At 45.3% G+C, this 17,116-nt stretch overlaps 1 protein-coding gene across 4 annotated transcripts; it reads left to right on the plus strand.

Moving 5' to 3' along the window:
• Positions 1-245: 245 nt before the first annotated feature.
• Positions 246-15,989, plus strand: ggt5a (gamma-glutamyltransferase 5a; the record flags this gene model as incomplete). Of its 4 annotated transcripts, XR_014553078.1 has the most annotated exons (14): positions 246-415; positions 2,673-2,800; positions 2,920-3,015; positions 4,324-4,510; positions 5,910-6,070; positions 6,916-7,062; positions 8,393-8,523; positions 9,086-9,273; positions 10,505-10,596; positions 10,777-10,883; positions 11,733-11,843; positions 12,176-15,020; positions 15,642-15,692; positions 15,821-15,848. XR_014553078.1 is itself a non-coding variant. In XM_083644083.1 (12 exons), the coding sequence occupies 12 exons, from the start codon at positions 246-248 to the stop codon at positions 12,320-12,322; spliced, it is 1,665 nt and encodes a 554-aa protein (XP_083500209.1). In that variant the 3' UTR covers positions 12,323-15,989. The 4 variants fall into 4 exon arrangements, 1 of the variants encoding a protein (XP_083500209.1); XR_014553076.1 differs by lacking the exon at positions 15,642-15,692 and having other exon boundaries at positions 12,176-15,613; positions 15,693-15,989; XR_014553077.1 differs by lacking the exon at positions 15,642-15,692 and having other exon boundaries at positions 12,176-15,488; positions 15,844-15,989.
• Between the last annotated feature and the right edge of the window lie 1,127 nt (positions 15,990-17,116).

Raw genomic sequence — 17,116 nt, forward strand, 5'->3', positions numbered from 1 at the left:
CATGACTCCATGGATCGCATGACGCAACGACTCAACAACTAATGACAACTCTCATTTAGCTCCAGGGGGGCGGAGATAGACTGTGCAGTAGGCCACGCCCCTTCAGACGGGAGTGAACCAGGCAGCCAGCCAGCCAGCCAGCCAGCCAGTCCAGTCAGTCAGTGAAGTTATGTCATTCAGAAGAGACAATATTAGAGCAGATGAAAGTTGAATGATCCCCGTGGAGAAACTGGATAATATCAGCAATGGCGAGGTCAAAGGCGAGGGTTTACCTGTGCTGCTCCCTGGTGCTGCTGTGTGTAGTTACTGTAGTAGTTGTGTGTATTTCTGTGTTTGTGAGGCGACGCTGTCCAGAGGAGGCTTTTTCACGCGCAGCAGTGGCCGCAGACTCTGCAACATGCTCACAGATTGGACGGTAAGTGACTGTTGTTGTAGAACTGAAATTGACAGCCAAAAGGTAAACAATATATGTAACTTAAATGAAAATGTATATGAATATATGAATAACTAGTGATTGTCCAAATAAAGGCTAATGTGATTCAAATTCTTACCTATCAGTGACAAACAGCCCTGCACATAACTATTGTTGCAATGTTCTTAGTCTACAAATAGACTTAGAAAATAGAAAAATATAAATAATCAGATAAAAAATAAAAAATGAATAGAAAAATTTGCTTTTGATTGCACAGATGGAATCTGTTGGGGAACTGCCTTGAATTTGAACAGCAAAAACTACACACAAGTCGATCTCTCTCTCTCTCCCTCTCTTTCACATGCAGGCATGCACACACACACACACACACACACACACACACACACACACACACACACACACACACACACACACACACACACACACACACACACACACACACACACACACAATCCTATAAGAATTCAAAATAATTCAGATGCATCAAGTCAAGATAGTTGGTGCGTCAAGGTTTAGGAATCGTGACAAAGGTGAAAGTAGTTGGATTTTCCTGTTCAAAACTAAACAGCCTTAACCCATTGATACCTGATGCAGCATTTGTGTGTATAGGCCTATCCCTCATTTGTGTCGAAAGGGACTATTTGCGTTGTGTAGTTTTCAACACATTTTTTGTCATGTTTTGTCATGTCTCGCCCATAGACTGTCTAAAAAATATGGACCGAGTCGGCCATTAGTTTTTGGACTCCTGTTTTGAAGCCTAGTGTTGCACTATCTATACTATAATGACGATAGCGTCTGTCTCTCTGTCCTTTGCGTATCTCCAGAACCGTTTGTTCGGATCGACTTGAAACTCGGGGAGTGCGCTGACTACTGTCGCCTAAGTGACGTCACTTTCTCTACTGGCCACGAGCTATGTCGTTTTTTATAGGAAACTAACCCCTACGTTTCAGTTTGACGACAAACTGCAACTTTCTTCACATGCAAAGTTATGTTTTAAATTGACAAAATTAGCGTTGGCACCCCGTGGCACAATTCAAACGGGATCAAATAAGTAACCTTATTCTCCGTCCACCACCATTCATATTTTTCCCAGCGCTGGTACAGGGAGAAAGCAGGAAGTGACGTTTCACTTTGCCTCTCTATTGATTTTTGCACTTTGCGTTTTGAAGCCTCCAGTTTGGCATTTTCCCTTTCGCCATCTTGGTTATCTGGAGACAGAAGTGACGTGTATTTGGACAAGAAGAGCCGCAGCGCCATCGCTGGACAGGCGACTGTCGGAGGAGGACTTGGTGTGATGGCATTGAGTGTATTTTAATGCATAAAGGTTGGATGTGGACTAAAATGTCTGAAGAAAAAGTGCACTGTCTTACAGGAAAGCTGCCGGATAGATCAGGGGTGCCCCATCCAGGCAGAAAACACTCTGATCCATGTCTGGAAGGCCAAGTTGAAGTTGATAGTGACTCGGGGGGGTTCGGTTTGTAGTGGGAACATTGATGGAAAAGTACTGGCGAGGACGTACCACCAATAGCTAGCAGGTCATCCTGACCAGACCAGTGTTGAACACAGGCCTGTGTAAACAAATAGCTAGCCGGGTCATGGTGACCAGACGAGTATACAGGCCTGTGTAAACACCAGTTAAAGCTATCTGTTCCCAGCATTCCATTCTGCCCTTTTTTGGTGCAAACTTTGCTTCAAGAAGAGAGGATGAGGATGTTGGGGGAAGGGGGGGGGGGGGGGGGGGGGTAGTGTGATGCAAATGTATTAATGCTGTTCAATGTTGGATCAAGTCAAGTCATTATTACTACATTATTACATTATTATTATTACATTATTATTATTACATTATAACTTATTGTTATGGGACATTTCATATGCTGCACACTGGTAGTTCCTCCTAAAGATTTAATCAGACCAGCAGCGTGTGACGTTCACACTTCCTTTGAGGAAACGTCACATGCTTGTGATCTGATCTTTGGGAGCAGCTACCAGTGTTTTGCTCATTCACTTGTACTTTGATGCTGCACCTGGTTTTAACTTGTTATTGCTGGATGCCTTTTTGTACCTTTTCTACATTTCATATGCCGACACACATTATGCTTCACATGAAAAACCAGTTAATGCAAAACACATGCAAAATAAGGTCATGCTGTACACGCCGTGGTGTATATACCCACAGATCAGATGCATGTGCCTTAGAGAAAAGACACTGGCTTGTGTGTGTGTGTGTGAAATCTTTTAGAGACACGCTACAGAGAGGGGGATCAGCAGTAGATGGCGCCATCGCTGCACTGCTGTGCACCTCGGTCATCAACCCGCAGAGCATGGGCATCGGAGGGGGGTCCATCTTCACAGTGATGGACAGCAGAGGTAACAGACACACACAGCCCATATAGACCACCTATATTTACAGTCTATATAGACCACCCTATAGCCTAACTCCTGTTGGGGAGGACAGGGCTGATTCTCATCTTCGATCTTCTCTTAAGGCCAAGTGAAAGTCATCAACTCCAGAGAGACCGTCCCCAACACGTTCACAGCCGACCTGCTGACTGCATGTCCCAAGACCTTCAAGTTGGTTTCAGGTACTCATGTTCAACTATTTGCATACTTATGGGCACACAGTTGCACCAACCGCACGCACGCACACGCACGCGCGCACACACACACACACACACACACACACACACACACACACACACACACACACACACACACACACACACACACACACACACACACACACACACACACACCACTTTCTCTTCTTCTGGTTTCTGTTGTGAGCAGCCTTTCTTGTTTTTCTGGCTCTCATATTGTTGAGTCAGGTGTTGGGTTACAACACGTGTGCAGAACTCCAGTCAGGCGAAGCTCTGCTGTAGAGCTGCACACTACTAGACTTCCTCACAAAGTCCCTCTGACTCTGTTTGTGTTCCAGCCCACTTCCAGTCAACAGGACTTAGAGTTACAGTGTGAAAGATGGATGCATGTCTGGTCCAGTTGGTCACGCCCGGGCCTGCTGCTGATGCCTTGCAGATGCGCGTTCAGCAGCGTGTGATTGTACTGTAAACACACACTGGGGCCCCAGGGGCCCTGCTGACACACACAGAGAGGAGCCACGTGCTGAGCGCAGAGCCAAGACCACACACACTCCTGACCTCAGATGCCTATTCATCTTGCTGTGACATGCATTAATCTTGTGGTGACATGTATTAATCTTGTGGTGACATGTACTTGTAAGCCTCCCTAAGCAGAGAGGAACAATGTGTAACTGATGTAGAGACAACATCATTAGTCTGGCACACCTTCTTACCTCGCCGAGCTGTTCCTGAGGCGGTCCAGCTGCTGGAGCGCAGAGGTACAAGATCACACTTTTGATCTAGTACCGTTACAGACAGTTACATATACAGTACAGTACCATTACAGACTAGTATATCTTCTTACTATAGAAGGAAGGAAACTCTGTCTCGATCCAGTTATCTGTGCGAGCGGTTGGCCCATCGATCTGAAACTGCACATGGGCATTGAGCGTTTAGAAGAGACAGGAAGTGATGAAGCCCGTTTTTTTTCATTTTCTAACATTTAAGCTGTTTATGAGCATTTTTCCTGCAATTCTCCAAGCTCCGCCCACACTGTTTGATTGACAGGTGATGTTTGGAATGGAGCTTCGGACACACTGATGATTGACAGGTGATGTGTGGGAAGAAGCTCCACCCACACTGTTTGAGACAGGTGATGTCAAATAAAAGGCAATTTTCTTTAAGAAAGCTAAGAATAGAAGGTAAAAATACTATTGTAAAGAAAAACAATACTCAAAACAATCTCTCTCTCTCTCTCTCTCTCTCTCTCTCTCTCTCTCTCTCTCTCTCTCTCTCTCTCTCTCTCTCTCTCAGGTAGCCAATGGATCGGGGTCCCGGGGGAGATCCGAGGTTATGAACAGGCACACAGGCTGTACGGGAAGCTGCCGTGGGCCAGTCTGTTCCAGCCCACCATCAAACTGGCCCGGGACGGTTTCCCCATCCCTGAAATCCAAGGTCGCTTCATCCGCGTGCTTGATAACAACGACACCCTGCCGCTACGGTACCAGCAACAGCTAACCGCTAAAATACACCCTGCCGCTACGGTACCAACAACAGCTAACCGCTAAAATACACCCTGCCGCTACGGTACCAACAACAGCTAACCGCTAAAATACACCCTGCCGCTACGGTACCAACAACAGCTAACCGCTAAAATACACCCTGCCGCTACGGTACCAACAACAGCTAACCGCTAAAATACACCCTGCCGCTACGGTACCAACAACAGCTAACCGCTAAAATACACCCTGCCACTACGGTACCAACAACAGCTAACCGCTAAAATACATCCTGCCGCTACGGTACCAACAACAGCTAACCGCTAAAATACACCCTGCCGCTACGGTACCAACAACAGCTAACCGCTAAAATACACCCTGCCGCTATGGTACCAACAACAGCTAACCGCTAAAATACACCCTGCCGCTACGGTACCAACAACAGCTAACCGCTAAAATACACCCTGTCGCTACGATACCAACAACAGCTAACCGCTAAAATACACCCTGCCGCTACGGTACCAACAACAGCTAACCGCTAAAATACACCCTGCCGCTACGATACCAACAACAGCTAACCGCTAAAATACACCCTGCCGCTACGGTACCAACAACAGCTAGCCACTAAAATACACCCTGTCACTACGATACCAACAACAGCTAACCGCTAAAATACACCCTGTCGCTACGGTACCAACAACAGCTAACCGCTAAAATACACCCTGTCGCTACGGTACCAACAACAGCTAACCGCTAAAATACACCCTGCCGCTACGATACCAACAACAGCTAACCGCTAAAATACACCCTGCCGCTACGGTACCAACAACAGCTAGCCACTAAAATACACCCTGTCACTACGATACCAACAACAGCTAACCGCTAAAATACACCCTGTCGCTACGGTACCAACAACAGCTAACCGCTAAAATACACCCTGTCGCTACGGTACCAACAACAGCTAACAGCTAAAATACACCCTGTCGCTACGGTACCAACAACAGCTAACCGCTAAAATACACCCTGCCGCTACGGTACCAACAACAGCTAACCGCTAAAATACACCCTGCCGCTACGGTACCAACAACAGCTAACCGCTAAAATACACCCTGTCGCTATGGTACCAACAACAGCTAACCGCTAAAATACACCCTGCCACTACGGTACCAACAACAGCTAACCGCTAAAATACACCCTGCCGCTATGGTACCAACAACAGCTAACCGCTAAAATACACCCTGCCGCTACGGTACCAACAACAGCTAACCTCTAAAATACACCCTGCCGCTACGGTACCAACAACAGCTAACCGCTAAAATATCTGAATGTGCTGCGAGGAAAGCATTTCAGGCCCAATATAGAGTCATGCAATGTTGTCTTGACTTGTGTCTGTCTGTCTAGCAAGTTGTTTTCAGATGAGAATGGAGACATGCTGAAGGCCGGTGACACTGTGAGGTTCGAGCGGCTGGCCGACACACTGGAGACCATCGCAAATGAAGGGGCAGACACCTTCTACACTGGAAGAATAGCAGAGGATCTAATCCGTGACGTACAGCAGGCAGGTAATATCAAATGAGCCACTTCATACCTCCTCCGCCTGACAGAGTGATCTAATTACAAATGAACAAATCTACAGTGATCACTCACAGACTCCAGTGTGCCTTGCCTAGTGATCACTCACAGACTCTGGTGTGCCCTGCCTAGTGATCACTCACAGACTCCAGTGTGCCCTGCCTAGTAATCACTCACAGACTCCAGTGTGCCCTGCCTAGTGATCACTCACAGACTCCAGTGTGCCCTGCCTAGTGATCACTCACAGACTCTGGTGTGCCCTGCCTAGTGATCACTCACAGACTCTGGTGTGCCCTGCCTAGTGATCACTCACAGACTCTGGTGTGCCCTGCCTAGTGATCACTCACAGACTCTGGTGTGCCCTGCCTAGTGATCACTCACAGACTCTGGTGTGCCCTGCCTAGTGATCACTCACAGACTCCAGTGTGCCCTGCCTAGTGATCACTCACAGACTCTGGTGTGCCCTGCCTAGTGATCACTCACAGACTCCGGTGTGCCCTGCCTAGTGATCACTCACAGACTGGTGTGCCCTGCCTAGTGATCACTCACAGACTCTGGTGTGCCCTGCCTAGTGATCACTCACAGACTCTGGTGTGCCCTGCCTAGTGATCACTCACAGACTCCAGTGTGCCCTGCCTAGTGATCACTCACAGACTCTGGTGTGCCCTGCCTAGTGATCACTCACAGACTCTGGTGTGCCCTGCCTAGTGATCACTCACAGACTCCAGTGTGCCCTGCCTAGTGAACCAATGTGAGTGCTGATTATGTAGGGCTGAAATGCATTTATTCAGCTTTGCTCAGCAGAACAATTTGTTTGTCTCTTTTATTTGCCCAGGAGGAACGCTCACGATGGAGGACTTGGCATCGTATAAAGTCACGGTGACTGATGCGTGGGCCGTCCCCTTGGGAGAGTACCAGATGCACATCCCTCCGCCCCCTGCGGGGGGCGTCATCCTCAGCCTCATTCTCAACATCATGAAAGGTGCCTATATAGGCCACAATAGCAATCGCTCACCTTCTGTCAGAGCGGAGGTTGGGACTAGGAATGCACGATGATATCAGCATGTCAGTATGTCGGCCAATAAAGGAATAACAGCATCAGCCCGTTATGACTGATATCTGATGAGCTGATATCATCCAAGCCTGTAGGATGAATCTGACACTTAAAAAAAAAAAAAAAATTACATAAATAAAGAAATATAGTATGTTTTACATAGCCTAAGTTGAAGTAGTTTTCTTATTTTGCCCAAGGAATGTGTCCATTTTGAAAAGCATTATATTTATGTCTGCATCTGCCAGTGGGCCATCATGATAAGAATAATAATAATCTGTTAAAGGGACAGCTCACCCTAAAATCCAAAATACATATTTGTCCTCTCACTTGTAGTGGTATTTATCCATCTATATCATTTTGGGATAGTTGCCTGAGTTTTGGAGATATTGGCCACAGAGATGTCTGCCTTCTCTTGAATACAATGGAACTGGATGGCACTCGGCTTGTGGTGATCGAAGCACCAAAAATTTTTTTTTTTTTAAACTCAACAGTATTGTCTCTTTCCAGAAATCATGACCCGGTTACTCAAGATAATGCACAGACTTTGTTTTGAGCAGTTTCATGTAGGAACTAGCTAGCAGCTAGCGGGTGTAGTTCGGTCAAAAGAAAATAGTTCCTCCATGAAACTGCTCATAACAAGGTCTGTGGATTATCTTGAGTAACGGGGTCATGATTTCTGGATAGAGACATTGCTGTTGAGTTTATCAAATGTATTTCTTTGGCACTTTGAGCAGCACAAGCCGAGTGCCATCCAGTTCCATTGTATTGGAGAGAAGGCAGAATATCGGCCGATATCTCCAAAACTCAGGCAACTAACACAAAACGATAGGCTATAGATGGATAAATAGCACTACAGGTGAGAGAGAAAATATGTATTTTGGATTTTAGGGTGAGCTGTTCCTTTAATTCCACTACAGGAGAAACTTGGTGTTCTCTGAAATTAGGAGGGGGCGGGGGAGGGGGGGGGGTGCACACATATATCAGAATCAGAATCAGAATCAGAAAGACTTTAATGATCCCCGGGGGGAAATTGGGCCAGGTTATCAGCAATGGGAATGGGCCAAAAGATTAGGAAAATATCTGCATATCGGATATCGGCCAAAGAAATCCAATATCGTGCATCCCTATTTTTAACCCATGGGCTGCTATATGTCTTATTGTTCTCAAGCAGAATGTATAAGCTGTCCCTGAATAGAATGCCATTGTATCTTATTGATCAGTTGTCATTTTTATATAATTTAATTGTTATAATATACAGGATACGCCCTGGATTCTGCTTCTCTGATGGGTGAACAAAAGACGCTCACCTATCACCGATATGTTGAAGCCTGTAAGTTCGCTAACGGACTGAAGAAATACATCCGTGATCCGAACTTCAGCTCAGAAGAAGTACGTTTCACACAAGTATTCACACAAGTATTCACACGTAGTATTCACACAAGTATTCACACGTAGTATTCACACAAGTATTCACACAAGTATTCACACAAGTATTCACACAAGTATTCACACAAGTATTCACACGTAGTATTCACACAAGTATTCACACAAGTATTCACACAAGTATTCACACGTAGTATTCACACAAGTATTCACACAAGTATTCACACGTAGTATTCACACGTAGTGCACAAATTAGTTACGTTACTGCCATTTTATCCCAGCAGCATTCCTCTAAGGGTCACGTTGGATCTCAGAAGTCTCAACAACACACTGAAATAATGAATTATTCATGTAGATTTCTGCATATTTTATACATGCTATTCTTTATTTATCAAGCTTGTGTTTGAGCAATTAATTTTGTTTATGGCTTGTGTGGGATCCCACGTTCAGAGATAAAACGTGGAGGTCGGGGGGGCCTCAATTGTTTTATTGTTTTCTCTGTGAGACGAACGGAGAGACCAACACTTTTTATTTCTTCGAATGCTTTCTTTCTTTGCTCTTTTCTCAGATGGCGAAGCGGTTGACTGAGCAGAGCTTTGCCGATCACATCAGGAGCCTGATCAGCAGTGACAGAAGTCAGGAGCCCCAGTATTATAACATCACCCCGTCAGGAGGAGACAGCCTGGGTACCACCCACGTGTCTGTGCTGGCTGAGGACGGCTCTGCTGCTTCTGCCACCAGCACCATCAATCACATGTGAGCACCTGAAAAGCTTTGAGAGAGACACGTTACGTAATGATGATTGGTAGGAAAACAAAACTCAGAGTACGTGTGTGTGTGTGTGGGGGGGGGGGGCACTTTACAATAGAGCCCTTTTCCCACATGCGCTTTGTACCGCAAAATGACCGGAACGTGGTCTAATGCCTGCATGTGAGAAAGGCGCCGTGCCGGTATAAGCGCGACCCCGTCGTCGCGGCCATTTCACCAGTTTTGAGCCAGTCAGAAGAGCGGTATGCGCTATAGCGGACTCAAGTGTAGAACGGGTCCAGTCATTTCCCGCGACACTCTCATGGGCGAGGTGTACACACGTTGCTTAATGTTCCAGCGGGCATAATCTAATCATTCGCGCACATTAAAGCAAACTGGCGAAATGATCTTGTGATAATAATGTGTGGGCGTGCTGATTTTCCCCTCTCTCCTCTCCTCTCTGCTGCCTGCTCGCTCTCTGTGGCCACAGTCCTCCTCCTCCTTCAGTCACAGCCCGACAGGGACACAGACGAAGCAAATGCACGAAGCGAAATGTGGAAGTATTTTGCTTACGTTGCCGACAGCGAAGGCAAGCCCGGACACATCAAACGAAGCCAGTCTGTAAAAAGTGCTTCAACGCGACGCAGGTGAACCGATAAACAAGCAAACTTATTTCACCATTCAGAGTTTTGCCGACACGTCACTCCCCACCCGCTCTGTAGTGCCGCCCCGCCCCCCAACATACAGGCAAATTCGCTGATAGATTCCCACATGCGCGAGCCGAAGTGTGAAGGGAAATGTCCGATATTGACTTACAGGTAATTTTCCGGTACGCATGTGGGAAAACGGCTCATTAATTAACGGTTAGCTAAAGCTTAATAATATGCATCAATAAGCACTACTTAATGCTTAATCAGCTTTAACTAACCCATAATGATTTTCACACGGCCTTCTCTTAGCCCGTGGCTATCTTAGCCCAGGGCTAAGAATAGTGCCAAGATAGCCCCGGGCTAACCCGGGCTATTTTCTTGCAAAATCTTAGTATCTGCACTACACACTATATTGTGCACTCTATTAGTTTAGATTATTCTGCACTATTAGTATATATTGTAATCATTGAATCTCTCTTAATAAACTCATGTGAGAAAGATACTGTATGAAACTGTGTTATTTCTACACTACATGTATTAAGCATCATAAGCATTAACCTGGATATATCCAATGCATTTTTCCCCAACAGATTTGGCTCAAAGGTGTTCTCTCCGAGCACTGGGATCATCCTCAACAACCAGCTGTCAGATTTCTGCGGGAAAGCAGATCACATGATCGCGGGTAACAGGAAGTGACAGTTTCCACTATCACTGCAACAACCCAAAGCCTACTCAGTGTTTTTTTCTGGTTCATAAAGTAGCATCCTCAGCCCTTATTTAGCAAGTTGATGGAATGAATTAGTATTTAAGTTAAGTTAAGTAAGTTCTGCCTTGTCAGTCCGGGGTTGTGTTGTGTTGACAGGAGAGCAGCCTCCCTCCTCCATGTCTCCTGCTGTGTTGACGTCCGGGTCCAGGACGCTGGTGATCGGAGGCTCCGGTGGGAGCATGATCACAGCCGGGATGAGCTCAGTAAGTGTCCACACGGCAATCACACGCAGGGCATGAGGAAAAACCAGGGACGGAATTTAGATGTCAAAGGTGGGGAGGTGGGGGACACAATTAGTACAGGCCCAAATCCTCAAAAGGGCTGTACTTTTTTAGATACCCCTACCTGAGGTAGAACACAACAAAATCCATGTTGTTGTTCTTGTTGTTGTTTTATAATTTTGTTACACAGATTTGATGCAAAATGTAATAATTTTTTACCACTTTGAGATTTTTTTTTAATCCTTGAGGAACACCAACGAAAAATTCATGCTGTGATTTAGTATTAAAAAACATTTGATAGCCATACATCTGGGGTCCCCTCCTGACCACACTTTGAGAACCACTGTACCTCGAGGTCCCAATAGCTCATTTTATACAGTGAGGTCAAATTTAGAAAAATGTTCTCACTACAATGAAATGGCTGCTATGAGGACTAACATCATCACACATGAAGACAGTTGGGCTTATTGAATCATCGAGTCTCACCTTTTCAGTCATACCCAATTTATGCAAATTCCAAGACTGTTTAGGGACCCCAGGATGCAGAAATGTTCCACTAGCAATGGTCTCTTATCTTCACTCCAGCTTTAAAAATGAGCCTGCTGCAGCCTCTGAAAGACAGTCATTTCAGACAGAAAAGTGCAGGGGTCCAACAGGGGACATGTCCCCTGTGTCCCCCTTCCTCCTTGGGATAAACTGCCAGTGGCCAGAGGGACAGCAAGTGCAGTCCTCGCTGTCTGTCCACCTGCCACCATGTGTTCCGAATCCAGTCTGTACCAGTTACCTTCTGACTGGAACGTGATGGTAACTTGACTTCCGTCTTTCTTCCAGGTGCTCATGAACCACCTGTGGTTTGGAAAGAGTCTTGAGGAGGCAATTGCTGCTCCAGTTGTCTTTGTAGACTCTAAAAACGCACTGAAGTTTGAATCCCACTTCGATAAGGTAGTAACCGCCCCATTTATTCTGTATCACATCTTATCTGTTCCATTCCCACAATGTAAGACGAGAGTGGTAATCTGAGCCTGGTTTTGAGCAGGCTCGGCTAAAGCACTACTGTGTTATATCAGCCCGCGATGCACAGTAGAAAATGTAATGTAAGAAATGACCAGGTTAGAAATGAGGTATTTCAGCCCATCACCTGTAGTTAGAAATGAGGTATTTCAGCCCATCACCTGTAGTTAGAAATTAGGTATTTCAGCCCATCACCTGTAGTTAGAAATTAGGTATTTCAGCCCATCACCTGTAGCTGAGATGTCTCTCCCTGCATCTCTCAGGTGGTGGTGGAGGCTCTGACAGCTCTGGGACACACACAAGAAAAGGCAAAGTACTTCTACAATGTGGTCAATGCTGTGGAGAAAGAGGACGGCTGCATCCGTGCCATATCTGACGCCAGGAAACAGGGCCAAGCGGCTGGCTACTGAGAGGCCTGGGCTGGCTACTGAGAAGCCTGTGCTGGCTACTGAGAAGCCTGGGCTCATGCAGGAGGACTGGCTACTGGGAAGCTTGGGCTCACGCAGGATGACCTCCAGGTTAGTGGGGAACGTCCTGGAACCCGGATAGCTACAACGCTTCGAACGTCGCAACAGACGCCGTGTCTCCTTCAATTATCCCTTTGACCAAGACACTGAAATCACAGCTAGGCTTCGGCTAAATGCATCAGAACAGACTGTAATAGTGACATGATGGATGTAAATGCATCGCCTGTGACATGATGACATCACCTCTCCACAGAACAGACTGTAAGACACTTCGTGCGGCGGCAATTTTTTTTGGGGGGTTGGAAGCCAGATTTAGAGGAATATCTCATTTTAAATTAACAGACTGAGCAGGTGTAACCATAAGGCTATTTTCCAAACTGCTCAGCCTCCTGGAAAGATCCATAATCACCAGACTAAGTACATTGCCACTGCCCAGGCTCAATGGACTTAACCCTAACCCTCAAAAAAGGGAGACCACACGTTTCAAAGCAATGTAACACAATGTTTATTTTGGCTGGTATTGCCTTTTCAGAAGGTAGAAATCTTTTCTCTTCCATTAGTCTCATCTAGTGTCCTCTAGATCAGGGGTTCCCAACCTTTTTTGTGCCAAGGACTGGTAGATACATGGGAAAAAAAGTCGCGGACCGGTTGTCAATTTTAATGGTTTTAGTTATATATATTTACTCGCCAGGTGGCGACAAAGAGTAAATAACAGCCTTTTGTGTTGTACTGTATGTAGCCTATACAGTATTTATGTTTTTGTTTTAACTACAAACATAAATCAATGTCAACTTGAAACTATGTTTCAACTACCATACACAGCCTATAATATTATAGCCTATGTTTATAAAAAAAAAAAAAAAAGCTCTCAAAAATCTGAGGGAATTGCCCCCTCAGTTACAATGGGCATGACGCTTCTGATGACATCGCCTCTCCACAGAACAGACTGTAATAGTGACATGATGACATCGCCTCTCCACAGAACAGACTGTCATAGTGACATGATGACATCGCCTCTCCACAGAACAGACTGTCATAGTGACATGATGACATCGCCTCTCCACAGAACAGACTGTCATAGTGACATGATGACATCACCTCTCCACAGAACAGACTGTCATAGTGACATGATGACATCGCCTCTCCACAGAACAGACTGTAATAGTGACATGATGACATCGCCTCTCCACAGAACAGACTGTAATAGTGACATGATGACATCACCTCTCCACAGAACAGACTGTAATAGTGACATGATGACATCGCCTCTCCACAGAACAGACTGTAATAGTGACATGATGACATCGCCTCTCCACAGAACAGACTGTAATAGTGACATGATGACATCGCCTCTCCACAGAACAGACTGTCATAGTGACATGATGACATCGCCTCTCCACAGAACAGACTGTCATAGTGACATGATGACATCACCTCTCCACAGAACAGACTGTCATAGTGACATGATGACATCACCTCTCCACAGAACAGACTGTAATAGTGACATGATGACATCGCCTCTACACAGAACAGACTGTAATAGTGACATGATGACATCGCCTCTCCACAGAACAGACTGTAATAGTGACATGATGACATCGCCTCTCCACAGAACAGACTGTAATAGTGACATGATGACATCACCTCTCCACAGAACAGACTGTAATAGTGACATGATGACATCGCCTCTCCACAGAACAGACTGTAATAGTGACATGATGACATCACCTCTCCACAGAACAGACTGTAATAGTGACATGATGACATCACCTCTCCACAGAACACACTGTAATAGTGACATGATGACATCACCTCTCCACAGAACAGACTGTAATAGTGACATAATGACATCACCTCTCCACAGAACAGACTGTAATAGTGACATGATGACATCACCTCTCCACAGAACAGACTGTAATAGTGACATGATGACATCGCCTCTCCACAGAACAGACTGTAATAGTGACATGATGGATCTGGTCACACAAGAAGAAACTACTTTGCTGTACGTGGGGCTGGACAATATGGTTGAAATCAATATCATGATAATCATAGATCAAGATTTTTCTCTATCGATTGATATATATCACGATATGGCTCATGTATGCAAAATCAATCTGCCTTTTTCACTTCTCACCCAATTCACCCATTTAGGCAGGAAGTAACACGGGTGCAAGCAGAACATTAATGAGGGTTTCCAACTTCCAATCCATTTGGTGATCCAGTGCCAGGGGCCTCGTTACGGTTTTGTTTGCACCTGTTACTTCCTGCATTTTAGACACAAAATGGGTGAATTGAGTGCGAAGTGAAAAAGGCTAATTAGACAGCAGAAATGTGTCACGATATTAAAATATCTTCATCATATTACTTATCACATATCATTATAATATAGATTGTTATAATTCCACTGAAAGACAAACGATAATATTGAATTATCATGCAGCCCTACCTGGATCCTACCTCTTCCTTTTTCTCATTTTTACACACTTCTAACTCACTCCTGCTGTTTTATACACACTTCTAACTCACTCCTGCTGTTTTCTATGCACTTTTGATAGCTACTGAAATTTAAGTTTTAGAGCAGCTCAGCTGTGCAGGTATGTGTCTATCTGTTACAGGTGTATGTGTGTATCTGTTACAGGTGCCATGTATGTGTGTATCTGTTATAGGTGCCATGTATGTGTGTATCTGTTATAGGTGCCATGTATGTGTGTCTCTGTTACAGGTGCCATGTATGTGTGTCTCTGTTACAGGTGCCATGTATGTGTGTATCTGTTACAGGTGCCATGTATGTGTGTATCTGTTACAGGTGCCATGTATGTGTCTCTGTTACAGGTGCCATGTATGTGTCTATCTGTTACAGGTGCCATGTATGTGTGTATCTGTTATAGGTGCCATGTATGTGTGTATCTGTTACAGGTGCCATGTATGTGTCTCTGTTACAGGTGCGATGTATGTGTGTATCTGTTACAGGTGCCATGTACTGTATGTGTGTATCTGTTACAGGTGTATGTGTGTATGTTACAGGTGCCATGTATGTGTGTATCTGTTACAGGTGCCATGTATGTGTCTCTGTTACAGGTGCCATGTATGTGTGTATCTGTTACAGGTGCCATGTATGTGTCTCTGTTACAGGTGCCATGTATGTGTCTATGGTGCCATGTATGTGTGTATCTGTTATAGGTGCCATGTATGTGTGTATATGTTACAGGTGTATGTGTGTATCTGTTACAGGTGCCATGTATGTGTGTATCTGTTACAGGTGCCATGTATGTGTGTATCTGTTACAGGTGTATGTGTCTATCTGTTACAGGTGCCATGTATGTGTGTATCTGTTACAGGTGCCATGTATGTGTCTCTGTTACAGGTGCCATGTATGTGTCTATGGTGTCATGTATGTGTGTATGTTATAGGTGCCATGTATGTGTGTATATGTTACAGGTGTATGTGTGTATCTGTTACAGGTACCACTTGTTACAGTGCTGCAGTTATTCTCACACCTTTTTTGTATGAGCTATTTTAGCGACTGATATTCCAGGACTATAATATAGGACTGTACAGTGAATATAATGATGAGGAATTGCTATTTGTAATATTCAAACATTAAATATGAAATATGTCATTGAATGTCTTTTTTTAACAGGTGAGAGTGAATAGTACTATGTTAAAGCTTCTCACTATGAAGATGGATATTCGCAGTGTTTGATTCCCAGTTCCCACACTTTGAAAGGATTTGACATATGATTATTAGATTGTTGATTTAACATCAACTTTCAATCCTTCTGCTCCATCATCAAGCTGTAGGCCGGGTGGTCGTGGCCTGAGGCCCCGCCCTCGCATGAGGCCCCGCCCTCGCATGAGGCTCCGCCCTCGCATGAGGCTCCGCCCTCGCATGAGGCCCCGCCCTCGCCACGCTCCTCTCCAGGCAACAGAGATGCTAATGTGGCATTTGTAACAGGTGGCTCTTATAAGGTCAGGGGCCCAGTGTGACTGTCCGACCCCCCCAGGGGCCAAAGACCATGACGCAGGGCAATGGAGACACGCTAGGAAACCACCAGGGTCTCCGTATCTGACCTTTTCCCATCAGTATTCATTTTCCTCTTCACTTTGAGCCCGAGTTTAGAAAAGCACCTGTGTGAAAGCCGCTAACGTCGTGTCGTGTGGATTCAAAGGATTTCACAGGTGATGCCGATGAGCCGAGGCATGAAATGCATCACAGATATAACTCAGGGACGAGCTTTGAGTTTGCGTGAGTCATTGATTGATGTAATTATCTTGCGTCACTGCGGCAAAGAAGAAACATGATTTATGGAAAACGGTGCAGGGAAGTCACCTAGATTCTCCTGAATACAGGAAGAGATTTACAGAGCCCATGTCCTTGGCTTAAATGGGATTGCTTTAGGTTTGACAGGCCTACCTGACTGATCATCTACTGAGGCATTCTGTTGCGTCCAAAAGCACTTCCCTCCACACTTGTTTTATTGGAAGCCGGATTTTTATTTGTTTATTTTGTTAGCGATGCCAGTGTGAAGTGGAGGATAAAACCCCTGTAAATCACATGTGGTACATTCCAAGCTGTTTCACAGCTGTTCACTGTAGAAGGAATTTATGACGACTAGGAATCTCGCTCGCTGCGTTTCCTAGAGTGGAGACTCTGGACTGACTGACAGACACCGTCCACCCACCTAGGCGCCATCGTGCAACTGTGCACGATCGGCTCATACCAGGAAGGATTTA

Source organism: Poromitra crassiceps (genome assembly GCF_964638095.1).
Source record: "Poromitra crassiceps genome assembly, chromosome: 10".
In the NCBI taxonomy this organism is placed as follows: Eukaryota; Metazoa; Chordata; class Actinopteri; order Beryciformes; family Melamphaidae; genus Poromitra; species Poromitra crassiceps.